Source organism: Gobio gobio, assembly GCF_949357685.1.
Source record: "Gobio gobio genome assembly, chromosome: 19".
Taxonomy (NCBI): Eukaryota; Metazoa; Chordata; class Actinopteri; order Cypriniformes; family Gobionidae; genus Gobio; species Gobio gobio.
Genome location: NC_137112.1, coordinates 33,403,032 through 33,429,702, shown reverse-complemented (window position 1 = coordinate 33,429,702; position 26,671 = coordinate 33,403,032). Strand labels below are relative to the sequence as shown.

At 37.2% G+C, this 26,671-nt stretch overlaps 2 protein-coding genes across 4 annotated transcripts in view; one reads left to right on the top strand and one right to left on the bottom strand.

Moving 5' to 3' along the window:
- The window catches only part of dvl1b (dishevelled segment polarity protein 1b), a 44,663-nt gene extending 25,503 nt beyond the window's left edge, over positions 1-19,160 (top strand). Inside the window, exons 4-16 of one of the 3 annotated variants that reach the window (XM_079844721.1) lie at positions 2,028-2,140; positions 6,060-6,198; positions 6,300-6,393; positions 6,529-6,598; positions 6,680-6,819; positions 8,967-9,043; positions 9,140-9,207; positions 9,311-9,388; positions 9,470-9,604; positions 10,302-10,469; positions 10,561-10,779; positions 13,647-13,683; positions 16,861-19,160. In XM_079844721.1, coding sequence (XP_079700847.1) covers positions 2,028-2,140; positions 6,060-6,198; positions 6,300-6,393; positions 6,529-6,598; positions 6,680-6,819; positions 8,967-9,043; positions 9,140-9,207; positions 9,311-9,388; positions 9,470-9,604; positions 10,302-10,469; positions 10,561-10,779; positions 13,647-13,651 — 1,306 coding nt within the window. In that variant the 3' untranslated portion in view covers positions 13,652-13,683; positions 16,861-19,160. Of the gene's footprint in view, positions 1-2,027; positions 2,141-3,773; positions 3,894-4,971; positions 5,164-6,059; positions 6,199-6,299; positions 6,394-6,528; positions 6,599-6,679; positions 6,820-8,966; positions 9,044-9,139; positions 9,208-9,310; positions 9,389-9,469; positions 9,605-10,301; positions 10,470-10,560; positions 10,780-13,646; positions 13,684-16,860 lie in introns of those variants that run through there. The other 2 variants (XM_079844720.1, XM_079844719.1) reach the window with 2 other exon arrangements.
- Positions 19,161-19,382: 222 nt separating this feature from the next.
- nfs1 (NFS1 cysteine desulfurase) lies at positions 19,383-25,916 on the bottom strand. Its single transcript, XM_079844718.1, has 13 exons — positions 25,596-25,916; positions 25,315-25,391; positions 25,059-25,175; positions 24,819-24,902; positions 24,485-24,637; positions 23,663-23,756; positions 23,447-23,581; positions 23,218-23,375; positions 23,038-23,143; positions 22,854-22,935; positions 20,858-20,941; positions 20,609-20,698; positions 19,383-20,155 (listed from the first exon to the last, which is right to left on the bottom strand). Exons 1-13 carry the CDS (start codon positions 25,702-25,704, stop codon positions 20,092-20,094), a joined length of 1,353 nt encoding a protein of 450 aa, XP_079700844.1. The 5' UTR covers positions 25,705-25,916; the 3' UTR covers positions 19,383-20,091.
- Positions 25,917-26,671: the final 755 nt, after the last annotated feature.

Genomic DNA, 26,671 nt, shown 5'->3' with positions numbered 1-26,671 from the left:
CTGTGAGTGAAAAATCCAGAAAATCACATTATATGATTTTTAAGTAATTAATTTGCATTTTATTGCATGACATAAGTATATGATACATCAGAAAAAAATTTATATTTGGAACAGAAACCTTTGTTTGCAATTACAGAAATCATACGTTTCCTGTAGTTCTTGACCAGGTTTGCACACACTGCAGCAGGGATTTTGGCCCACTCCTCCATACAGACCTTCTCCAGATCCTTCAGGTTTCGGAGCTGTCGCTGGGCAATACGGACTTTCAGCTCCCTCCTAAGATTTTCTATTGGGTTCAGGTCTGGAGACTGGCTAGGCCACTCCAGGACCTTGAGATGCTTCTTATGGAGCCACTGCTTAGTTGCCCTGGCTGTGTGTTTCGGGTCATTGTCATGCTGGAAGAACCAGCCACGACCCATCTTCAATGCTCTTACTGAGGGAAGGAGGTTGTTGGCCAAGATCTCGCGATACATGGCCCCATCCATCCTCCCCTCAATATGGTGCAGTCGTCCTGTCCCCTTTGCAGAAAAGCATCCTCAAAGAATGATGTTTCCACCTCCATGCTTCACGGTTGGGATAGTGTTCTTGGGGTTGTATTCATCCTTCTTCTTCCTCCAAACACGGCGAGTGGAGTTTAGACCAAAAAGCTCTGTTTTGTCTCATCAGACCACATGACCTTCTCCCATTCCTCCTCTGGATCATCATTGGCAAACTTCAGACGGGCCTGGACATGCGTTGTCTTGAGCAGGGGGACCTTGCGTGCGCTGCAGGATTTTAATCCATGACGGCGTAGTGTGTTACTAATGGTTTTCTTTGAGACTGTGGTCCCAGCTCTCTTAAGGTCATTGACCAGGTCCTGCCGTGTAGTTCTGGGCTGATCCCTCACCTTCCTAATGATCACTGATGCCCCACGAGGTGAGATCTTGGATGGTGCCCCAGACCGAGGGAGATTGACCATCATCTTGAACTTCTTCCATTTTCGAATAATTGCGCCAACAGTTGTTGCCTTCTCACCAAGCTGCTTGCCTATTGTCCGGTAGCCCATCCCAGCCTTGTGCAGGTCTACAATTTTATCCCTGATGTCCTTACACAGCTCTCTGGTCTTGGCCATTGTGGAGAGGTTGGAGTCTGTTTGATTGAGTGTGTGGACAGGTGTCTTTTATACAGGTAACAAGTTCAAACAGGTCCAGTTAATACAGGTAATGAGTGGAGAACAGGAGGGCTTCTCTAACAGGTCTGGGAGAGCCGTAATTCTTACTGGTTGGTTGGTGATCAAATACTTATGTCATGCAATAAAATGCAAATTAATTATTTAAAAATCATACAATGTGATGTTCTAGATTTTTGTTTTAGATTCCGTCTCTCACAGTTGAAGAGTACCTATGATAAAAATTACAGACCTCTACATGGTTTGTAAGTGTAAAATCGGCAGTGTATCAAATACTTGTTCTCCCCACTGTATGTCCTCTTTGGCCTATACTATAGTGTATTTAAAAGTATTATATCTTCCACTTTGGAAAGGACAGACTCACATTTTGGCATTTGGTAAAAAAATGCTAAAGGTTCTCACATTCAGGGGTCATGAGATATATATATATATATACACACACATGTCCTATATACTGTAGGACACCTTTACTATATTAAGACTGGTGTGCAAGAGGCAGTTGGTTGGTTGAAGGGTTTGTAATATTTCTCACCTCACTCAGGTTTATACTGAAAACACATATAGATGTTCGTGTACAAAGACACACTTGCCTGCCCCAGGGGTGTAATTCAGAAACCGATCTTTCATGATGAAACACCCCCTATGTATCATTACCATTATTCTCTCTCTCTCTTGTTCACTCTCTTCCCCTTTCTGCCCTTCTCACAAAAGCTAAAATAGCCTGCATTCCATCACATAATGTATATCTTACATGCACATACAAATGTCCTATGAGTATCAGATAATACGATTGTTGCAGTGTGTCTAATGTTTTTCAGAGCTCATCCTGCATATGTTTCTGTTTGTGCGTTTGCTACAGTGCCAATGCAGTGAACAGCAGAGACGGTCTGGACACAGAAACCGGAAGCGAGTCCATTCTCCGCCACCGCCGAGAGCGGGAACGAGAAAGGACCAGGCGGAGGAGAGATGAATGTGAGTGTAGCTACACGATTATGCCCAAATACTGTAATTTTATCATAGGCAGGGTTCCTACACATTTTCCATTTCAATATTCCATACTTTTCCAGAATCAAATGTCAAAACCTCTCTATACTTTTCCATACTGCGTAGGAGCCCTGCATAGGTGACCAAATCCCTGCTGTACATGCCATTTTATTTTTTGCATTCTGACACAAAGTTGATATAATCATGGCTTGATCCTACCCTAAGCATGACAAATGTTTTCCGCCCTCATATGTAGGAGATTTGCCTCATTGGTGTGCTAAACGTATTTGTCTTCTCAAACTGAGGTCAAAAAGTCGCCTCTTTTTGTGTATGTTGGTTTCATGTTTTCATCTTTGTCTTTTTGTGAATGCATTTGTTTGTTTTTAGCTCATTTATAAAGTCCTAAATTATCCATAATTACCTACCATGACAGACTAAAACGACTTCATCTTTTTTAAATGTGTTCTCACATTAATATTACGGAAGAATACAAATAAAACAATCTGTCATATAAATTATATTTAACAGACACTCTCATTATAGACTGTATTTGAGCTTCCATTGATTGTTTGCACAATAAATAACAAATATAGACACATTCATACAATGTACAATGGCAAAAATGTTTGTAAAATACTGATTTACAACAACAGGCGTTAACAGAGCAGAATCACACACCCTTCCTGTCGTCTATTCAACATAGTCCTCACACCCTAATAAAACAAATGCTTTCTCACACACAAACACACCCAGACCTCTCACAATAATTTATCTGTGTGTTTGTGATGGTAGCGCAGGTCTCTCTGTTGGCCCATTAGTTCCCGCTGATCATTAATCAGTGTGGCTTAATTAGGTGGCCAGTCTGGAGACCGTGTCAGTGGTGACAGTGCAACACTGAGTTCAGAATTAATAGGACAGAAAGGAGAAACAAATATTAGGTGTGCAAGATGCGCACTTCCTCTGGGAATAGCAAGGTGGTAGCTAGGGATTCTGGGCCCCCTGACTGAATTGTGTGCTGTGGCCCTTTTCGATTTTCCAACAAAATGCAAAGCAGGAATGTGGATTTAATTATGTATTTATTTTCCATTTTGTATATCTTTTTTTGATGCTAAACACACAACACAGAGAATTTACATATTTAACAAAAAATCCAAATAATGAACAACATCCTAATACAGAGGGGTTACAAAAAAATGAATAAAGTAAAAATAAATAAAAAAGACTACAGTGGGATGTGGCTTTATGCACCTACACAGATATTAGTATATTAAGTAAAGTATATATTACAATATCCAGCAGGCTATTGAATAAAATAAATAAATATTTTTTAGCCTGCCTGAAAGATGCAGATGTATGTTTAGAGAGCATGAACAACAGTTAAAAAATAAAAAACCGCACAATTATTTATTTATTGATTTTACAAGCTAACGTCACTTCAGAGTCAGACAATATATATCCTCTAAATTCTGTTTAGATGCATTTATAAATTGTAAATCCACTGTACATGATGATCACCCTCGAGCAGCAGATGCAAAAATCGAAATTGTCGCGCGCTCATTGTCCACGCGCTGCTGTTGTTGATGAATGACAGTGCGCGTCTGGCGAGAGCGAGAGCGCGGGCAGAAGGGGCGGATAATAAATTCATATCGCGCGCTCCCGCGGGAGTTCTGTTCTGTCTGTGTAGTAGTTTATCTGTGGGCAACGGCGGAGAGAAGCTCTTCTGTCGTTAGCGCTTTCTGAGGTAAGGCGAATTCACTTTAAGTATTTTATTTAAAATAACCAAAATTCGGGTTTTCGTCTTTATACGTTTTGTAGTGCTTTCATAATTGTAATTTATCAAGAAGGCATGCGTTATTGGCGTGTATTTTTGAAAGAGCAAGTGAAAATAGTAGACTATTACAAAAGAAAAAAACTGATAGTATCTACTTCAGAATGCTGCTAAACTAGAGTGACCAAACGTCCTGTTTTCCCAGGACATGTCCTGTTTTCAAGTCCTGTCCTGGCCCTAATATAACAATTTTCTATCCATACAGAGGGGGCATACTTTAAATGTATTGAAATTAATAAGGAATCTTTGAGTAAACTGCGAGTATCATTTGAGTATCTCATTGCCAGGCCGAGTGATCAAAATATGGTCACCCTTGTTAAACTGCAAAAATATATAATTATAAAATAATTGTAATATTTTTTTGCAATATTTAAAAAAATATTGAATCATCATTAAAACTTCATTATTGGCTTGTTTTTATTATTTTAAAAATAAACAAAATTTTGTTAGAATGAAATAAAAACATTTTTAGGGAATGAACTACAATTTTAACCAGCATGTGAAGAATGAATTTTCAGTATTGTAACATTTATCATGTGATATATTGTTATTATCCCTCTAAACATGTGATATATCTAGTCTGGGTTCAAATAGGCTGCTTTCACAAATAGTGGTGATGTATTGAGTACTTTGTTTCCATTTCATAGCTGGAAGTCAAACATGGCTCTGTAATGGATTGCCTAGTTTGCCAAATGTTGATGTGCATTAAGCTATATCGCCATCTTTTGTAGCTTGTTTGCTCTACATCTTTAGCCGGAATAAAACACAAAATATAAATTATATTTAAACATATTTTGTTCTCCATTACTCTGTCTTGTGTATTTCCTTCCTCACTATCAATTTTCTCACTATCAACCTCACTATCAACTCTTCTGTTCTTTTGCCTGTCTTTTTAATCAAACATTCATCAAACTAATTTAGTAAAGACTGCAAGATAAATAAAGTACTGAAGACTGCCTTAAAATTAAAATTAAAAAATCTGGCATGTGAGTGAGCATATCAGACAGTATGAGAGAGCGATATCAGCCTGGTGAAAGAAGCACTGGCAGCCCAACTCTCCTGGAGTGTTTCGGGTTCCACCAGAGGCAATACACAAAGCCCGGCTCACTGAGATGCCACCGCCTCGCCAGAGCCTTCCAGCCAATCAGATGCCACCCTGAGGCAGAGCCACGCCCACGGGAATGTATGTGTTCCTCTTTTTAAAGGGATAGTTCACCCAAAAAGAAAATTATCCCATTATTTACTCACCTTCAAGCGATCCTAGGTGTATATGACATTCTTCTCTCAGACGAACACAATCGGAGTTATATTATAAAATGTCCTGTCTAAACCAAGCATTATAATGGCAGTGAATGGCAGCCCCAAATTTGTATCCATCCATTATAAAAGTAATCCGCCCGTCACATAGTATAGGCCAAAGAGGGGGGGATGGTTAATAAAGGCCTTCTGAAGTGAATCGATGGGTTTGTGTAAAAAAAAATATCCATATTTAAAACTTTATAAAGTAAAATACTAGCTTCCGACAAGACCACCTTCCGTATTCAACTTACGCAGAAAGTGTAACGCCTATAGCAGTTCAAAACACTTACGTTACGTCAGACATCATCGGCGTGCCAGTTGCGTTTTTTTCTGATGTTAAATACGGAAGGCGGTCCGCCAGAAGCTAGATATTTTACTTTATAACATGTTAAATATGGATATTTTTCTTACACAAACCCATCAATCTGCTTCAGGAGGCCTAAATTACCCCACCTGAGCTGTGTGGAGTACTTTTATAATGGATGGATGCATTATTTGGGCTTCAAATTTTGGGCAGCCATTCACTGCCATTATAATGCTTGGCTTTAAACAGGACGTTTTTTTATATAACTCTTCGTATGAAAGAAGAATGCCACATATGACAATCTAGGATGGCTTGAAGGTGAGTAAATTATGGGATAATTTTCATTTTTAGGTGAACTATCCCTTTGTTTGTCGCTCAAGGTGCGATCAAGCCATGAATATATCCAAATATATGGTTCTCTTTGTTAGTGTTTTGTTGTTTTTAATCGAGCTCACCGCGTGCATGATTGTTCTTAGTCCCACGTGTGAACGGTCACACAAAAGCCGAGCGGGTGGTGAGGGACGCGGCCATGGTCTGTGACAGTGGCTCTATGATGAGCAGTGAGCTGGAGTCAAGCTCCTTCATTGACAGCGAGGAGGATGAGGACGCTAGCAGGTTTGGTTTGGAAAAATTAAAAACATAACCTTTTTGACATGTTTAATTTTGTCCTGTGTGCTAGCCTGACCTGTCTTGTCTCCTATGCTTGTCTCTCTCAGGCTGAGCAGTTCCACAGAGCAGAGCTCTTCTTTTCAGTTAATGAAGAGACATAAGCGCAGACGCCGGCGACACAAAGTGGCTAAAATCGACAGGGTTAGACGTGTGTGTGTGTGTGTGTGTGTGCTTGTGTGTATGCACCTACTTAACCATATATTGGGGACAAATTTGTACCCATGTATATGTGGCTTCTTAGGGTCTCATGCATCTCCTTTGCTTTTGTATCCACAGTCATCTTCCTTCAGCAGTATCACAGATTCAACCATGAGCCTCAACATCATCACAGTTACCCTCAATATGGGTAAGATCAGCTTGCCTTTTGCATGTTCACATACAGTACGTCACAAATTCATCACTTCCGTGTTCCCTCTCATTTGCACAGAGAAATATAACTTTCTCGGCATCAGTATAGTGGGCCAAAGTAACGATAGAGGAGACGGCGGCATCTACATCGGCTCTATTATGAAGGGAGGAGCAGTGGCAGCTGATGGGAGGATAGAGCCAGGCGACATGCTGCTGCAGGTAGATTGTAGTCTGGAATGGCACTTTCTGTTTGTGATCAATTTAGTCTGGTTTTAACAATTTTGGTACAGATTGTTTTTTGCAAACAATGTGAGCAAAACATTAGCTTGTTTTTTTTCAGAGTAAAGTGCTCCTCATTTTGAAGCAAAAGGTTCAGAGAGATAATGGGAAATGGTCATGAAAAACTAAATTACAGATTATAATATGTAATAATTTCACTACGTTATAAGTTTAACGAAAGTTTAAAGTTGTCATATTGGCCCTGTAAATCTAGTTTGAACTACAACAAAAAAATAAATAAAGGGCTAGTCCACCCAAAAATCTTTTTGCCCTCAAATCATTCCAGCTATTTTGTCATACCACTATTTAAATCTCAATACAGCCAGCCTAACTTCAGCAATAGCTCTCAAGCTTAACAAAAAGCAAGCTAGTCTGGCGTTGACGTAAAATAGCTTAGTGCAATGCTCTAAAGTTAATAAAAATGCTCCCAAAATTCAAGATATGAATTGCCCTTGTATGGGTTCTTGTATTGTGTGTTTATAACATAATATTGTTAAGCAATATCACACAAACAAGAGTGCTTTTTTTCTTGAATATCAGCACAATTTGCAAAATGTGATGTTCATTTTATACAACAGTTCAATAAACAATAAGTTGATTATATGAATTGACAATTTTTAGAAACAACATTGACAATGTTGACTGTTTTTGCTCTATTTGGCCAACAAAAAATTGTTTCAAACAAGAAATGTTGCATGTTCCATCGACACAAATTGTTATTGAATGATTTACTATTAATCGGCTGAGCCAATGATTCAATGACCCATTCATATGAATGTAACATGAATTGTTCTTTTATATTTATGTAAATTTGTCTGTGTTTTTCTTAATAGTGTCTGTCTAGATACTTTGTGTTGATGAGCCAAAGACAAATTTCCACCTCGGTGGACAATAAAGGAAATACAATACAATACAATACAATAAATTACAAAAAAGTCAGTGGATACTTAGTCTTGCGTAGCCAGACCTTCAGACTGACGGGAGAAGGTCTGGACTTTTTAGCAGCTTTCATTGGCCAAGGACCGCCCAATAAGATTTTGGACTGATATGTAACGCAACCAATCACAGTTTGTTTTGTTCCGCGTCATGTATAGGGACGTGAAAATGTAAAGTCGATGTCCCTGCAATAACAGACAGGCGTGCATTTATAAATTATTCATTCAAGAACGTTGTGCAAGTTTACTGCAACAATGGAGCCGCGAACTTCACATACTTTTGAAAATGAAATGGTATGGATTTTGTTGATTTCATTTAACAGCCCTATAGTGTATAGTGGTAAATAGTGTAATTAATAAAAAGTTGATAAAGTATGTATAACTTTACTTTTTATTAATAATTTAAAGTAATAATTTCAAAATGTCAGTGAGCGGCCCTGGTAACCAAACAAATTTGGTTCCCATCGAATTCCATTGTATTGTTGACCATACAATAGAAGTTTCTCTGTGGGAACCAAAACCTTTTGGATACCAAGATTCTTTTAAACAGGCAAATAAAAAATTTCATCTCTCCTTTCAAAAACCTAATAGATCAGTTTTTCAGTTCGGAAAGCAGATAAGTGTAATGCAATGGATTGGCTCCGCCAGTGGTGCATTAAAGCGATTAAACACTGCAGGGACATACGGACAGTATTTACATTAGTTTTTAAGGATAAAATTTGGCCTCTGGCTCTGTGCTCAATGGCTTTAGTGATTGTCTCTCGATCCAAATACAGTTTTCAAATGCCTCCAGCAGCTGCTGATCCCTGTTGAGTGGCAGATTACAGTTATAGTTATGGATTAGACTGCATATTATATTGGCATGGCACAGTGTGCACACCTATATTACGAACATTACCTCAAGGTATGAATATTAGATCAGTTAAATGCTAATTTTTGCTGCTTTTATTTAAAGGAACTTAGGAGGTCTCAGTTGACCTTGGTATGAGTTTTTCGCAGGGGCTTGTGTGTAAATGAAAGATATTGTCAAAGGGTCTGATTTTGCTTGGATGCTAACAAGGGTTATATGATATAGCTTAAAAATTATATTTAGGTTTTCATTTTAGGTTTTCATGATGCTAACATATGTTTATGCCACATTTTGACTTGCAGGTAAATGATGTGAACTTTGAAAACATGAGCAATGATGATGCTGTCAGGATCCTCAGAGAGATTGTCTCAAAGAATGGGTAAGAATGAACATGAGAGATTTATGAATTGTAACATTAGACATTAGGCTTAGATGTAAATGTGTTTTAACTAATCATTGTACTTGTCTTCTGTAGTCCTATCAGTCTCACTGTTGCCAAATGCTGGGACCCTTCCCCTCGCAGTTACTTCACAATACCCAGAGGTCAATACACACAAACTCTTTGTCTATGTTTCTTTCAGATAAACATAAGCTATGTATAGAGATGCTTGTCCATCTTATCTGACTTGTTTTTTTCCCCCCAAAGCTGAACCAGTTAGACCCATTGACCCGGCTGCATGGATTTCCCACACTACTGCACTTACAGGATCTTACCCACAAAACGGTAGTCTTTTCTCTCTGACAGATCGCAGCATCTCTTTTTTGTTGCAAAGCATGATCCTAATCATCCTGTTGTCCTTCACAGATTTTGACGATCTCCCTCTTACAGTGGGAAAAACAGACATGGCCACCATCGTAAAGGTGATGCAGCTCCCAGACTCAGGACTAGAAATAAGGGACAGAATGTGGTTGAAGATTACTATAGCTAATGCTGTAATAGGTAAGATGTCTTGTTGCGCTCATTAGCTGTGAAAAGATCTAATTTGTGTTATTACTGTTGGTTATGTTTAAAAAATGTGTAACGCAGTGTTATTTTAGTATTGAGATACTAAAGTAGATTTTTTGTAATATTTTGAATTAGATATATTTCTTTATATTTTCTGTTTTAAATTTTATTTATAGTTTTAGTAATTCAGTTGTGTGTTTCTTTTTAATTTGATATTACTTTTTAATACGTCTAATTTTTTTGACCGGAAGAAACGGAAGCGGCGACTGTGGCATAATAAAAGTTCTGCTGCTCTCGAGCCGTGTGTCGCGCTTGTGTCTCATTAGCAATCGCTTCAGCGACCTCGTTCAGCTCCCATAGCTCTCGGCCCTGCTCTGCTTCATTATACAGTAACGTTAATAATCTCATCCATCAACATGATTTCTGTCCATGTCTCATCCCGATTCTTTTCCACTGGCTGTGAGGTGAAGACGACGACCCCCAAGATTCTGCGCTCACTCTCGGCGTCATCAATCTACACCTTTGTTTTGATAGGCGACCTCTAAGCGAAAAACGACATATTGTAAACTAAATGAAAATGAAAAATTAAAACTATTTAATATTGTATTATATTTGTAGTAACAAAAAAAATATTTTTTATGGTTTTAGTTAGTGTATAGGTATTTATCTGTCTGGATCTTGCATATTTCAGGAGGTGATGTAGTAGACTGGCTGTACTCACGGGTCGAAGGATTCAAAGACCGGCGTGATGCCAGGAAATACGCCAGCAGCCTGCTCAAACACGGCTATCTGAGACACACTGTCAACAAGATCACCTTCTCTGAACAGTGTTACTACACATTTGGAGATCTCTGCCAAAGTACAACACATCTCCTTTTCCTTTATGCTTTATATTTATCCTTGCTAACCAAATGTTTCCAGCTCTTTATAATTTCCGTCTTTCTTATTAGATATGGCTACACTTAACTTGAATGAGGGATCGAGTGGTGCTGGTTCAGAGCAGGACACATTGGCCCCTCTCCCCCCTCCGTCTACTAACCCGTGGCCCATGGGCGGCCAGCCCTTCCCCTATCCACCCTTCTCCACAGCGCCCTCTGGTTTCCCCCCAGGATATTCCGACCCCTGCCACAGTTTCCACAGTGGCAGCGCAGGAAGTCATCACAGTGAAGGTAAGTAGGGAAAGGTCATCCTTGACTTCAGATTACTGGATAACAGTTAGAACATCCAAAATAAATCTCAGCCTAGTTCAATCATGAAAGAAGATCTTATAGTTTAGCTCATATATAAATATTATTTCTGGTGGTTGTAAATGTCTGAAATAGCTGATCCTGCGTTTTGCATTTGCTTGCACTCTATCTAGCTGTTTTTGAAAGCAAGAATTAAGAATATTTGAAGCTTTACACATCCCTAATTTGAATTTCATGCATGACTGCACAAGGGTTATTTTATGAAATGATTGTCCACAAATATGGTCGGCCCATTCTAGGTGTAGTGTTTTGTGGGGTCCCTAGTTTACAACCTTTCAAGCATCTCTCAGATTATTTTCGTCTTCATTTTTGGCCACATTTTAAAAATTGATTTCCATCGGCTGACATCAGCTCATCATGATTTCACCATCTCATTCTCTAGTGCTTTTTGCCTTCAACACTGATGCAGTGCACAAACACGTCCGTCTCAATCCACTGCTTCGCATTGACCTTCACCTGTTGCTCATTTCACACATGCCATGCACTAGCTCAGTGAGAATTTCAGGAAGGAAACTCAGCAGCCTGTTGTGAATGTGTTTGAGTTGCCTGTAGAGAGCAGTTAGAGTGATCTGCCAGCTTTTGAGTGAAGGTTCGGATGTGTTATGTGGTTTGAGGCATATGGATAGGCCCATGAAAGCCGTCAAACTAGGGCAGATTTGGAAAAAACATTTTAAATATTTTAAGTACATGGGTTTTATGTACTGTATATATACGAGGGGTTCTCAACGCTGGCCCTCAAGGTCCACTTTCCTGCAGAGTTTAGCTCCAACCTTGATGAAACGCGCCTGCCTATAACTTTTTAGTAATCCTGAAGAGCTTGATTAGTTTGTTCAAGTGTGATTAGGTTTGGAGCGAAACCTTGAGGGCTGGAGTTGAGAACTCCTGATATATACACTACTATTCAAATGTTTTGGGGTCAATACAATTCTCTAACTCTTAGGCTCACTAAGACTGCATTTATTTGATCAAATTAAAAAAACATAATAATGTGAAATATTGTTATAGTTTAAAATAACCATTTTTTTTTTTTTTTTAACAGCCATTACTCCAGTCTTAAGTGTCACAGAAATCCTTCCGAGATTTATTTGGTGTCGATACCTTGAAAAAATATCTATACAATTACTATAATGTTAATGTTTGTGTTAAAACCACCCTTACTTATTTAGCTGGCCTGTATCACATTACAGCCACGCACAGACACACTTCTGCATTAAACTGAGAGAGATGGAGAGAATGGCAGAAAGGAAATGTAGCATGGCATGGTGCTTATTTATTTATGTTATAATAAATTACTTGATTATTATTTAATCACAATATTTCTGTAAAATACAAGATTATATTTATGCCTATTGTTGTCCACATTTTTATTTAATTGTGTTTATATTTGCTTTTGTGATAAATTTGTTATTAATGGGCAGTATGTGTCATGTAGATGTGATTTTCCTTTGTGCAATTCACTTTTGTTTTCTAAAAATGTACATTATTTGGAAAAATCACGTACCCATTAAAGAAATAATCAGTATTGTTAAAATTGTACAAAAAAAAAAAAAACCTTTGGTATCGTATCAAATTAAACAAAGGTTTGGTATAGACCATCGCTATCAGAAATCATTCTAATATGCTGATTTGGTGCTCAAGAAACATTTATTATTATCAATAATTTTAATGTGTAAATATTTTTGTGAAATCTGATATATTTTTTCAGAATTCTTTGATGAATAGAAATTTTAAAAGAACAGCATTTATTTGAAATATAAATCTTTTGTAATATTACAAGTGTCACTTTTGATCAATTGAATGCCTTCTTGCTGAATAACAGTATCAAAACCTTACTGACCCCAAACCTTTGAATGGTACCGTCTATTTTCAATAGCTATGACATGCAATGTCAAAAGTATACTCGATGCACTGACTCAGTTCAGTATAAAATATCTATGTATTGGACAGTTACACTGATAATATTATTCAAACAATGATATTGACATGAATTAAAGAAAATTACTGGCTGCTCTAAATTCATTATTTGACCTTTAATGACTGATTACTACAAATAATTATTTGATTTATTTCAGTTGACGTAATTGAGCAATAAATTATGGCTAATTTCTTAAAGGTGCACTGTGTAAATTTTAGCAGCATCTAGCAGTGAGGTTGCAAATTGCAACCGCTCACTCCTCCCTTTCGAAGCATATAGAGAAGCTACGGTGGCCGACACAGGACAAAGATGTCATAGTCTGAGACAGCAGAGAGTAGCTAGAGCTCTGTAGAGCAGTTAGTCCGTTCAGGGCTACTGTAGAAACATGGCGGCGCAAAATAGTAACTTCACTTTAAGGGGACCCACGGTGTATGTAGATAGAAAAGGAATAAAAACATAACGGTTCATTATGTAAGGTCTTTATACACCACTGAAAACATAGTTATGTGTATTATATTCCATTTATGTCAATAGATTCTCATAAATATTACACATTTATGTAACAAAAATAGTCGAAATTGGTATCTAGTATCGTGACATTTCAGTGCAACTGGTATCGATTATTGAATTTTGGTTTCCTGACAACCGTAAATATCACAATATTTCGAAACAAAAGTTCTAACATATCATCGAAAATAAATATCTTATATAAGCGCATATAAGATTTTATTTTTACTGAGCAGATTCCAGGTGAAATTCCAGTAGTGCACTCTAGTGGGGCTGTGAAGAGGAATTGTACTTGATAGAGCTTCTGGTAATAAGACAGACGGCTTAACTGTGTTATTTCCTGTTCGTTTCTGCTTGGCAATGGCAGACTGATGGAGGAGGTAGTCCCAACCCTGGGGTGTCCGGTAAGGCAGCCTCATTCCCTCCCTTTCTCTCTCCCCCTTTTTCTCTCTCTTTTACAGTCATGTCTCCTTCCATGACTGGGGTATTTCTGCTGCTGGATTTGTCCCGCTGCCTCGCCTCTCGTCTCTGTATTTCTCAGCATGTCATGTGTTGTGAATAAAGTGGCCAAACAAACGAACCGCATACACAATAGTTTGGAAATAAACATGACAAAATCAATGTAGATCCCATATGTGTATGTACAAAGCTTTGCCATGCCTGTTATGTAAGAGTGAAATGATGTGGCTTTTTGCTTGAAGTTTGACAGTGTTTTAAATTCAGGATGCAGCACCTCATGCACTCATTTGCCATTGTCATTTGACTCTAGTGTCATGTCATCCAGTTTTAATTGCACATCTGATAGATGCATTTCATCAGCTCTTTAAATGGCATCATTCTTCATCATTTTTTAATCATTCTCTTTGAAACATGGAATGTAGAATGAAGGAACGCAGGGCAAGAAATGCAGAACATTTGGCATATGTTAGCGAGGGATGGAGTGTTCCTCTGAACATATGAGCTGTTACTTTAGTTTCTGAAGGATAAAGCACTGACTAGTTCTAGATCAATGCTTCTCAATTAGTTTTCCTGAAGGATCCAGATATAACATAACAGTAACTTCACAGTAGCAAAATTGTTAGTAAAACATTACCAGTTATGAATATTACATTAACTGCATAGGCTGAACAATATACTACATTATTAATGAGATTATACTTTTTTTTTTTTTTTACATATAGTTTTTTTTTTTTTTTGTTCACTGCAACCTGTGTTACTGGAGTCTAGTTTGCATTTTATTTAATTTTGCATAGTGTTGTTTATGGTTTTTGGGAATGAAGGCAAATCACAACCTTTCATATATATATATATATATATATATATATATATATATATATATATATATATATATATATATATATATATATATATATATATATATATATGTATATATAGATGTATGTATATATATGTATATATATATGTACACTGAACAAAATTATAAACGCAACACTTTTGTTTTTGCCCCCATTTTTCCATGAGCTAAACTCATAGATCGAAGACTATTTCTATGTACACAAAAGGCATATTTCTCTCAAATATTGTTCACAAATCTGTCTAAATCTGTGTTAGTGAGCCTTCTCCTTTGCTGAGATAATCCATCCACCTCACAGGTGTGGCATATCAAGATGCTGATTAGACAGCATGATTATTGCACAGGTGTGCCTTAGGCTGGCCACAATAAACGGCCGCTCTAACATGTGCAGTTTTACTGTATTGGGGTGGTGGCGTCCGAAAACCAGTCAGCATCTGGTGTGACCACCATTTGTCTCACGCAGTGCAACACGTCTCCTTCACATAGAGTTGATCAGGTTGTTGATTGTGACCTGTGGAATGTTGGTCCATAATGTTGCATTTATAATTTTAATTTTATATATATATATATATATATATATATATATATATATATATATATATATATATATATATATATATATATATATATATATATATATATATATATATATATATATATATATATATATATATATATATATATATATATATATATTAGACACTACTGTTTAAAGGTTTGGGGTCAGTAGATATTTTTTTATTTTGAAAGAAATTAATACCTGTATTCGGCAAAGATTCATTAAATTGATCAAAAGTGACAGTAAACTCATTTCAAATATTACAAAAGATTTCCATTTCAAATAAATGCTTAAAACATACTCCTGGAAAAAAATACATCACGGTTTCCACAAAAATTGTTTTCAACATTGTTAATAATAATAATAATAATAAGAAACATTTCTTGAGCACCAAATCGGCATGTTCGAATGATTTCTGAAGGATCATGTGACAGTAATGAAAATTCAGCTTTGCCATCACAGGAATAAAATACATTTTAAAATATATTAAAGGGGGGGTGAAACACTAATTTTCAGTCAATCTCATGTCCATCTTGAGTACCTATAGAGTAGTATTGCATCTTTCATATCTCCGAAAAGTCTTTAGTTTTATTATATTTATAAAAGAAAGATACGCTGTACCGAGACTTTCCGAAAAAAGCAGAGCGACTGGGGGCGTATCGTTTGGGCGGAGCTAAAGAATGACGAGCATGCGCAGTATTTGCATTGAGCTATGCATGTTTACATAGAAAAACAATGGAATCGATAGCTAACAACACAAAGACATTTGAAGCAGTTTTACTCACCGCCTGCTACCAACACACGACCGTGAACCTTAATCGCTGGGACTGCTCCATCTTTGCTCATCGAGCTACAAATCCGGAGTTGAACTGTCTGTACCTTGTTTATAAACCATCGTCGCCGAAATTTAGGAAACAAACAAACACTTGCACAACTCTGTTGCTGCTCCGGACATGATTGTCTTGCCATGACAACCAAAAACACACATCTTTGGTGACATTGTTGATTTCGTGAAGTCCTGTGACAGCAGCGCAGCCGGCTTCCCTAAAACATTTGCTCTCTCGCTGTAGTCGTGCACGCGCCCTTCCGGGAGAAGAGTCCGTACAAGGACATTCCGCCCCATCTGACGTCACATATACCCATACTCGAAAAAAAAACTTTCCGAAACTTATGAGAAACCGGAAGGAGTATTTAGGGCACAGAAATACTCCATCAAATGTCCAACTTCTTTTTTTAAAACTTTGTCCATGTTTAGGATGGGAATCCAAGTCTTTAACAGTGTAAAAAGCTCAGTATGCATGAAACAGCATTTCACCCCAAAAATAGAAAACCGTTTTAAAATGTAATATTTCACAATATTGCTTTTTTATATTATACTTTTATTAAATAAATGCACCCTTGAGTGAACATAAGAGACTTCTTGCAAATACATAAAAAAAATCTTACTGACCCCAAACTTTTGAAAGGTTACTTACATTTTAAGACTGTCAATGTTTTATTTGCATTCAGTATTTGTTTTCCCTGCTGTCCTCAACCAGACATATCTAAAACAAATCAAAAGATGTTGGTCATTGCATAGAAGTTTACTTTGGAAACTATTGTTTTACCTTCTGTGAAAAGCATGAAAAGATAAAAAAAAAATACATTAGGTTGATTTATTCCCATATGTTCTCTATATCTCCATGTCAACTTCTGTTTATTTTCCAGGAAGTCGAAGCAGTAGTTCCAACCCTAGCGCTGGGAGGAGCCAGCGGCCCGTGCCGAGGGACAAGGACCGCAAAGGAACAGGCAGTGGCGGCAGCGAATCAGATTCAGGTAACAGAGCAGGTGGGAGGCGGGTTGAGCGTTCAACCAGCCAGATGAGCCACCGTAGCCATACGCTCTCATCCCGCAGCCACACTCATTCCCGCGTCCCCTCCCAGCACAGCCGCACGTCCTTCTCCTACAGCCACGCTCCCTTTTCCAAGTACGGCCACACCTCTTGTGCACTCAGCGAGCGGAGCCACGCCTCCTCTTACGGACCCCCAGGCCTGCCTCCTCCCTACAGCCTGGCCAGATTGACCCCTAAGGGGGCTATCAGCAGCGGGCCCCCTGGGGCCCCACCAGTGAGGGAGCTAGGGGCCATACCACCCGAACTCACCGCTAGTCGCCAGTCCTTCCAGCATGCCATGGGCAACCCTTGTGAGTTTTTTGTGGATATAATGTAATCTGTTGAATATATCTGAAATCCGTTCTGCAATCTCACAAGATGAGTGCCATAAATACATGCTGTTGCCATACTATAGTCACAAGTTTGTGTGGAGGATCATTTGTTGAGATAATCATGTGTTGAGCAGAGGGCGAATACCTGCATACACTACTATTCAAAAGGGTCTGTAAGATTTTGCTAATGTTTTTGGAAATGTTCTCTTCTGCTCACCAAGGCTGCATTTTATATGATCAAAAAATACAGTAAAACAATAATATTATGAAATATTACAATTTAAAATAACTCTTTATATTCTGTGATGGCAAAGCTGAATTTTCAGCAGCCATTACTCCAGTCACATGATCCTTCAAAAATCATTCTAATATGCTGATTTGGTGCTCAAGAATCATTTATTATTATTATCGATGTTGTAAACAGTTGTGCTGCTTAATATTTTTATGGAAACCATCATAATTTCCCCCCCACAATTCTATAATGTATAGAAGTTCAAAAGAACAGCATTCAGATTTGAAATCTTTTGTAACATTATAAATGTCTTTACTGTCATTTTTGATTAATTTAATGCATCCTTGTTGAATAATAGTATTCATTTAAAAGAAAGTATTTTTAATTTCTTTAAAAGTATGGCAACCAAACAAAGCACCCAGTTTTTCTGTCACCATTAAAAAAACGAAACAAAGTCGAGCAAGGTTTATGTTGCACATTAGGCTAGTATTAACCATTTTAGCAATAAAATAGCACACCAGCAGCCACATCTTTAGTCCTATTTTAGCAAAAGGTAAAGACAATCAGACAATGCCCTCTGCTGATCAGGAGCTCTTAGTCCTTTCCAAAGCTATCCATGAAGAGACTAGGCTACTGATCCCCTTTAAGATCCAGCAACAGGCAAAAAGGATTTTAATGTTGTGTTTGTTCCTTTTAAAATGCTATTTAAAACAATCTTTATATTGTAGTGTCTCTTTTTTTTGTGTGCACATGATTAATGCTTAAAGCTCTTGTGCAGTACAAGCTGTCTAGGAGGGTGACAGATACAGGAGAAATTAATCATTTCGACACGTTTCCAATTATTACTAGGTTGGAAACATGGTAGCATGACACTGTTATGACTCTCTTGGCTATGAAACACTAGCTAGAAAAATGTATTTTCAGGAAATAAGAACGATATCAGGGTAAAGTCAAAAGCAGCACTTGTAGTGTGGATGTGCAAAACAAATTGGCGCTTGCTGAATGTCTGAAATTAGTATTTTCTTACATAAGATGCTCTTAAATATTTGGTTGTTGGTTTTTTTTGCCCCTGGAATAATGTGTCAGTTGTATGATGTGATATCTGGTGCTGGTAACCTGTTCATTAAAGTGTCTCAGAGAAATTCTTTGCTCAAAAAGCTTAACGTTACTAAATGAAGGAGACTAGTTAGCACATGGACTACTGTATGTGTAGTATTTAACCATTTGAGGATTGTCGCTCAAGATAAAGACTGTCAAATTGGCACTTTTACAAGATCTGATCTGCGCTTTTATTGTGAATTTGCATCTTTAGATGTGTTGTCTAATTTTTTTCTCTTAGGAAGACTGAGCAAAAACTGCTGTATATAGTTCATTTTTATTGTATATATGAAAATAGATAATTGTATAAAGTATATGTACAGAGCTTCTGGTCATGCCTTTTTGTAGTTATGTAAGATATAAATTGGACTCTTGTGTGTTTGTAATTTTAAAGCAGTTTTCTAAATCTCATTCGGTTTGTGTTGTATTTGTCCGACCATCTGTAAGTGAACTGTCTGAAATAAATGATTCATCTAAACTTCTGGCTTCATTTTTTTGAAGTAGACTATTCCCTTTAAAATTTCAGATTTTCTTCAGAACTGTGATATTGGGAAATATTAATACAAATTAAAATCACTTATTTCAATATATTTAAAAATGTATTTTATTCCTGTGTATTTCTTATCAATGCTTTGATGAATAGAATAAAATGAACAGAATTTGAAAAAACTGTATACTGTAGTAAAAAGACAAAACAATTGGTTTGGATGTTTATTATTATAACATATTCTTGAATATAACAATGACACTACAATATTTGTGAACCGCAAGCATGGAAGACGAGCAAGCTTATACTAGACAATAAGCATGAAGTCGTACGCAACACACTTCTAATGGGCAGGTGAATTTAACGACACCTATCATCCATTGCTGTCCTTTATTTTAAGAAAACCTTAACTCATAAACTGTAACTTGGAATTCGCATTTGACTTGCCTAACTCAAGGCTTACTGTAATGAAACTACTTATTACCGAAATGAATTCTGCTGGTCTCAGGACTGAGACGACAGACAATAAAATGTTTTGCAGTATATATTATGATTCGCTCAAACACACAAAAATGACAGGACAACATTCAATGCATGTTCATAAAATGTCTTTTGAGATTATATTTTGAGTGATTTAAACACACAGAGCGCAACGGTGAAAATACTATAAAACAATGTGAAACTCTCGCAAATATCAAAAAAACTGACAAATCCACATCTTTGTAACCCCTGCAATTCATCCAAATGCACTTAAAATCTCCACATAGACCGTTCAAACCCCCAAAATTGAGAAATAAAATTGTGCGTGTTTTTTGAGGAAATAAGGTCTAAGGAGTCTGGGTATGGCCGCCTAATCAAGCTGTACAGAACAAGTATTTACAGCACAGCAGGGCTTCATACTTCATCCGCTGAGAATGATTCAGTGCTGGGTCCATTTGATGCTCTTAATGTCAATGCCCTCCTGGACCATTTCCCATAATGGACTAACAGAAAAAAAGACAAAATGGTTATAACATTCCTAATTTTTCCACAGAAAGATCCAGTTCACAGGGGTAAACTAATAACGTTTTATTATATTTCCAGTCGTTTGGGATTACATGATAAGGATTTGTAAAAATATTAATATCAACCCTCTGGCCCTCTTCATTTAGTGGTCACACGTGGCTCATTCACGGTCAGAAGTGACTGACGCCTTGAAATGTTCAGTTTTTACTGCATTGTGCTTTTTTTCTGCAGTGGCTGATTTGTAGTTTGTACCACCTAAAAATGTATTTCCTGTGTCAGTCATTTTTGACCGTGAAGGAGGAGGGTGTGACTTTTTTTCCGACCTTTTTCTGACAGTAGAGTCCCAGAGGGTTAAACATTCCCATGTTTTCCGTGATGTGGGACGCCAGGTCAGACTCAAAACTGAATGAAATCTAGCATGAATAGCTCACCTCATCTCCCTCAGCCGCTTGACATGCTGAATGCACTTCTCCACGGTGTAGTCCACTTCCTCCTCTGTGGTAAATCTGCCAATTCCAAATCTGAGAAAAACATTGGTCATGTGCATCATCAGAACCCCTTATTACAGTATGTGTGCTCATGCTTTAAAAAAGGAAACATACTGCACTGAGACTTTAGATAAAGTCTGAACACGCAAGCATAATAAACATTTTGACTGATATTATGTAAAAACTACAAACCGAATAGAAGAGTGTGCCAAGTCCTCATCTGTCCCTATTGCTCTGAGAACATATGAGGGCTCCAGGGAAGCAGACGTGCAGGCGCTGCAACAACAACACACTCATAAAGAGTTTTATTCATTTATCTTCACATCAGCAAAAGGTATATTTCGTGGGAAACTAAAGTAATAACATTTAAAATAATCATTATAATAAAAATATTTCAATTAATTTTATACATTAAAGCAGCACTAGGAAGTTTTTGCTCTCGGGGTCCCCCTACAGTTGAGAAACAGTATTGTCCTCTACTACTGTCGTAAACTGTCATTCTACATCAGTGGATGCATTGCACCTGCATTTGTTGACATGACAACCATGATAGCCCTGAACACTGCCAGAGTTCACATGCAGGTGTTCTGCTTGCGTCGCGTGTGAAATGTCTTCATCCCAGGCAGCATGTCATATGAATATAATTTCATGGGTTTTATTTTTTTCAAACGCCAAATGATCGCGATGCTCACGTTTACAAGCCAGCATCATTATAGTAGCCTAGTCTATTGGTTCCCGTTTTACAGAATCTATATACTTCAATTCAATGTTTGAGTGGTAGGTAATAACCATATATCGTCAATATTATAATATCAAGCTACCCTAGATGAATCTGCAAATTTGAAAAATCGATTTGCATTATAGCTTGAGGAAAGACAAATAAACAAATATCACAGACATGTTAGGTATCCTAAAATATGATTTTGTACGTGTTACGTATTTACTTGCAAGAATATAGCCCCTCCTCCTTCAGCTCACGCCAACGAGCAAACGCTGGCCCAATGTTGATCCTCGTCCTGCCTTTAATCCCATCACTTTCTCGTTTCCTCTTTTTGCTTTCCTCCGACAAAACCTTTGATTTCTTATTTTTCTGTGCTGCTTCGGCCATGACTATAACATTCGGTAAACAAATGATAGTTTTTCTCGCACGTCCAAATTTAAGGAAGTGGGGGTGGTGGTGGAAGTGACGTATATGCCGTCAAGCAGTCGAATTTTGTAGTTCTTTTTTTTCTCTTCGGTTTCTAACCGAAACCCGAAGTTTAAAAGTACGATTAAAAACGATACAGACCCCGTCAGGCTATGGCAGACGTGTCATTCAACCTATTGTAAGTCGATGTATCACAAGAGGTTTGAAAATATATTATAAAGGTTGAAAAGTTACCTAGTGCTGCTTTAATTTAACAATATTATCTATAAAAAAAATTAAAAAAATAAATAAAAAAAACTTTAAATACAAAAGAAATAAAAACCAATAACAGCTATATAAAATATTTAAATCGAACACTTGATAAAAATGAAAAGCTAAGAATTAGCTTTTCGTTTTATATTTTCAGCTATTGACATTTTTAGTAATTTTGCCATGTGCTTTACTATTTTATTCTTAACCGTACTCTTCGGGTTTAGCTTTAAAGCTGCTGTCCGTAACTTTTTTTGTGTTCAAGATTTACAAAAATTATATCATGAGAATGTACAACATGAATTCATTTTCCAAACCGTGTTTTTGTCTTACCCTGAATCATTATGGCACACTTATAATAAGTGTTTATATTGGGACTATTTCAGACCGGTCTGGTAGGAACCGCTGCGGAGGAGCACAGTCCATGCGTGACTCGCCATAGAAATAAACAGAAAGAAGTAGCTCCAGCTGCAATGTTCTTCCGCAAGACGCATGCAGTTCTGTTTATTAACCGCAAGAGCTAAAAGTTACAGACTGCAGCTTTAAGTTTTAGTTATATATTCCCAACATTTAAAAGGTTGCCTTGGCAACTATAATAAAATAATATTAAAATTCTCATCTAATATATTAGTATATATTTTAACTATTTCAGCTTTATTTCATTAAACTTAAATATTAACTAACTGCTAATCAACCAGTGTGTGGCTAATATATGTAAATGAACAATGTGTACTCCTTCTCCATGTCACCTGCATATTTATTAACCCTTGTTAGACATTTTAAACTACTAACCTTCCAGATGAAAGCGCAACATCTTTTAACGCCATCAACAGACTCTCCCCCTCAACGTAGGAAAATGATAAATTAATGCATCCTGAAGGAGGGAAGTGTTTTAGATTAAGTGTTTAAGATTACAAACCCAAGTCAACTTTGATCCTTACAAAGGAAAATTGACACTTGGAAAGTGAAGTCTCACCTGGGTACCTCTGATCTGGGTCTCCATTCATCACAACATCAGGAATCTCAGACATGATGTTCTGAATGAGGCGATTAGCAAGCAACGTCACACGCTTGTGATCGTACTGAAAATAAAAGTAAACTTGGATTAGCAGTAGCAAGGCATTTGAACTAAAACCAGCACTTTTTACAACTATACCTCTAACTCTTGCTGGGCAATCTCACAGGCGGCTCCGAGGCCTACGGCTAGGGGTGTGGGGACGGTCCCTGAACGCAGCCCCCTTTCCTGACCCCCTCCGCTCTGCAAAGGCTCAATACGAACTCTAGGTCTTCTTCTTATGTACAAAGCTCCAACTCCTAATAAATACAAGCAATCAATACATTTTGGATAATGCAACCATTGTGCATTTAAATGTAGAATGCGCTACCTTTGGGCCCGTAGATCTTATGACCGCTGATGGACATCAGGTCCACTTTCCAGTCAATGACATTAACAGGGATCTTTCCAACAGCCTGAGCAGCATCAGTGTGGAAGAACACATTTTTGGACCTACACAGATGACCTGCAATCAAAAACATCATTGATATAGATGATATGAAGACTGGCAGGTATATATTTATAGAATGATGTTGATATAAAATACCTATTTCTTTGACTGGCTGTTTGACACCAATCTCATTGTTGATAGTCATTATGGACACCAAGCTTGTATCAGGACGGATCGCTTCCTCTAATTGCTGAGAAAGCAAAATATAATACTATATTCAGAAAGAGTTGTATTCATTTATTTATTTTATCATGATATCAGCATCAAAGGATATATTCATGGAAAACTAAAGTAATAACATTTAAAATAATAAAGGTAACAATATTTCAATTAATTGTATACAATAATTTAACAATATTATTTTTTACAAACAAAACAAAACCAATCAATCAATAAAAGTACCAATAACAGTTATATAAAATCTTTAAATCTGACATTTAATAATTTATATATTTTTTAAATCTCTATTAAACATACTTTCTGAATAAAAACATTTCCAGACACTTTTTCTTACATACGATTATAGTTATTTTGAATTACTTTTAGTTTTATATTTTCAGTTATTTACATGTTTTGTAATTTTGCAATGTGCTTTTTATATTCTATTCTAAACATTACTATTCAGGTTTAATTTATTTTTACTTTCAGTTTTAGTTATTTATTTATTTCTAGTTAGTAATGTTAGCACTTGAAATAAAAATTGTATGTAATGTGCCAATATCAACCCCTAACACTATTGCGATCTATTGTGGCAGCCATAAAAACATTATTTCAACCAATTTGGAGCTTGTTTGGGGCAGGACTCCATTTGTCAAACAATGTGAGATCAGGTGAGTGTCTGAAACTTACTGGAAAAGAACAATGTCATTATTTTTTGCTATTCTGATAGACGGATGTTTCCCCCTTAAGAAAGCTTACCTTCAGGTCAATCAGCCCATTATTTTTCACAGGTAAATACGTTATATCGAAACCCTCGGCCTCCAGAACACGACACGAGTCCAGCACACACTTGTGTTCAGTCTGGGTGGTAATAACGTGCTTTTTCTTAGCCTTATAAAACCGACCCACGCCCTAAAGACAAGAAAAGACATGAACAACCAAGAGTTTTTTGTAGTTATTCTTAATTACTAATGCAGTGGATCCTATATAAACGTCACCTATTTGTTTATTTTAGAATATGCCAAGTCATTTGTGTCCCAGCATCACACTTCCTCCAAATCCTAATCTGGCCTCACAGTAATGCCATACTTACTTTGATTGACATATTGTTGGACTCAGTCGCACCACTGGTGAACACGATCTCCCTTGGGTCAGCACCAATAAGATCTGCTATTTGCTGAAAAGGAAATAAACATTGGTGTTACAGTAAACAGTGCATTTTTGGCTAAACCTAAATATTATGCTTTGATATTCATAAATAAAGCTTTCAGCTCTGTAAGAGAAGAGCTTCCCGAATGAAAACATACAGGTTTAATGAAGGATAAAGACGTACTTTTCTTGCTTTTTCCATTGCGCTCTCACTCTCCCATCCATAAGCATGAGTCCTGGAATGTGGGTTGCCGTAGTAATTCACTTGATAGGGGAGCATGGCATCCAAAACCCTTGGGTCCTGTTGCATCAGGATGTAAACAATGAAAACAATGGCATGTAAACATCCAAGAAATGTTCTCATGCACTAGATTGACGAGTTTGATTAGGTAATTGAACTAAATGGCAGTATAATTAGGATGACAACAGCAGACGGGTACCATAGGTGTGGTGGCCTGAAAGTCCATATACAGAGGTCTCGGCTCATCCTTTTCAAGTTCCCTAGTTCTGATCAACTCTGTGGAATAAGACAGATATGTTTTAGCAGCACTAAAAGTTACAGAATAAATAGAGCCATAGAAGAAAGTCAAGCATGTATTTACATGCAAGTGGGTTCGTGTATATTAGCAAAGCCTCCGAGAGTTACACAAGCTAATAATTTTAACTGCGTCACTGCCAGTCTCTAGACTAGAGAATGAGATGAGATGTACTAAAACTGTACCTTTCTGCCTTGGCACAGTGTTCGCAGCGCTTTGAGCGAAGCCCAGTCGAGGGCTGGAGATCCCACACATGGAGCCCAGAAGTTTCCTCGATAAAGTCCTGTTCATCATGTTTAAGCAATTACAGTGTTCTCGACATAAACAATGAGAGATGTATTAAAAAGAACTTCTTTAAAGCCTTCGTCAAACAATAAGCCCGTCAGATAAATAATAGTATTATTCGTGCAACTTCAGAAGTGAGAAGATGCCCACTGTCGCCATAAACCAGTGTGTCATAAGCGCTCAAAACACTCGCGGACGCTTACACAAGCCGCATAAGGGGGGCGGGACGTCTGTCATTATAACTCTCATTGGTTATCTGTGTCTCTTGTGGGCGGGTTTTTGTGTCGGCTGCGGAGACTATTGGTTGAAAACTAAGCTTGGCCCTCTTCTTTTACCGGAAATTGTAAACATGAACCAATACAATGCTGTTCTGTAACCGTTCCTCTGTCCTTGGAAATGCTTATATTCAGTTCATGTGGGGAATATAAGCACCTTTTAATCATATAGACAGCGTTTGTTTTTGGTTTATTCTGTCACATAACATTATACATAAAAATGGGGTTTATACATTTTCTCAAAAATAGTGATGGGAACTTCACTCATTTCCTCGAATCGGTTATTTTGAATAGTTAGTTTTTTCATCAGACATTAAAGACGCACATAACACATTTACAACTATAACAAGACATCCAAAAAGATATCACAACTAAAATGAATTGGGTTTACAATACATAAAAAATAAAGGATATATATATAAGAGTGTCTATATACGAGCTTGATTTAAATAGAAGTAATAAACAAATCAATAATTAGATTCGTCGCTACATTGCGTCATTACATAATTACGCCCTCGACGTTCTGATAAAATCATATAATCATATGTATTACCAATGACTATGTTCTGTTTTTTTTTACACAGAAAGCAATGACAAAAAAATGTAATTTGCACATAGAAAAAACATCTAAATTATGACCCCCCCCCCCCCCCCCCCCGGCTTTATGTCATAACATAATTCTCATTTCATAATTTTTACTT

Coding starts and splice junctions, on each gene's coding strand:
- nfs1 (XM_079844718.1), bottom strand. CDS start 25,704: ATGATGAACAGGACTTTATCGAGGAAACTTCTGGGCTCCATGTGTGGG. Junction 25,176..25,314: donor TTCAGGCCACCACACCTATG/GTACCCGTCTGC, acceptor CTGATGCAACAG/GACCCAAGGGTTTTGGATGC. Junction 24,903..25,058: donor CAATGGAAAAAGCAAGAAAA/GTACGTCTTTAT, acceptor TTTCCTTTTCAG/CAAATAGCAGATCTTATTGG.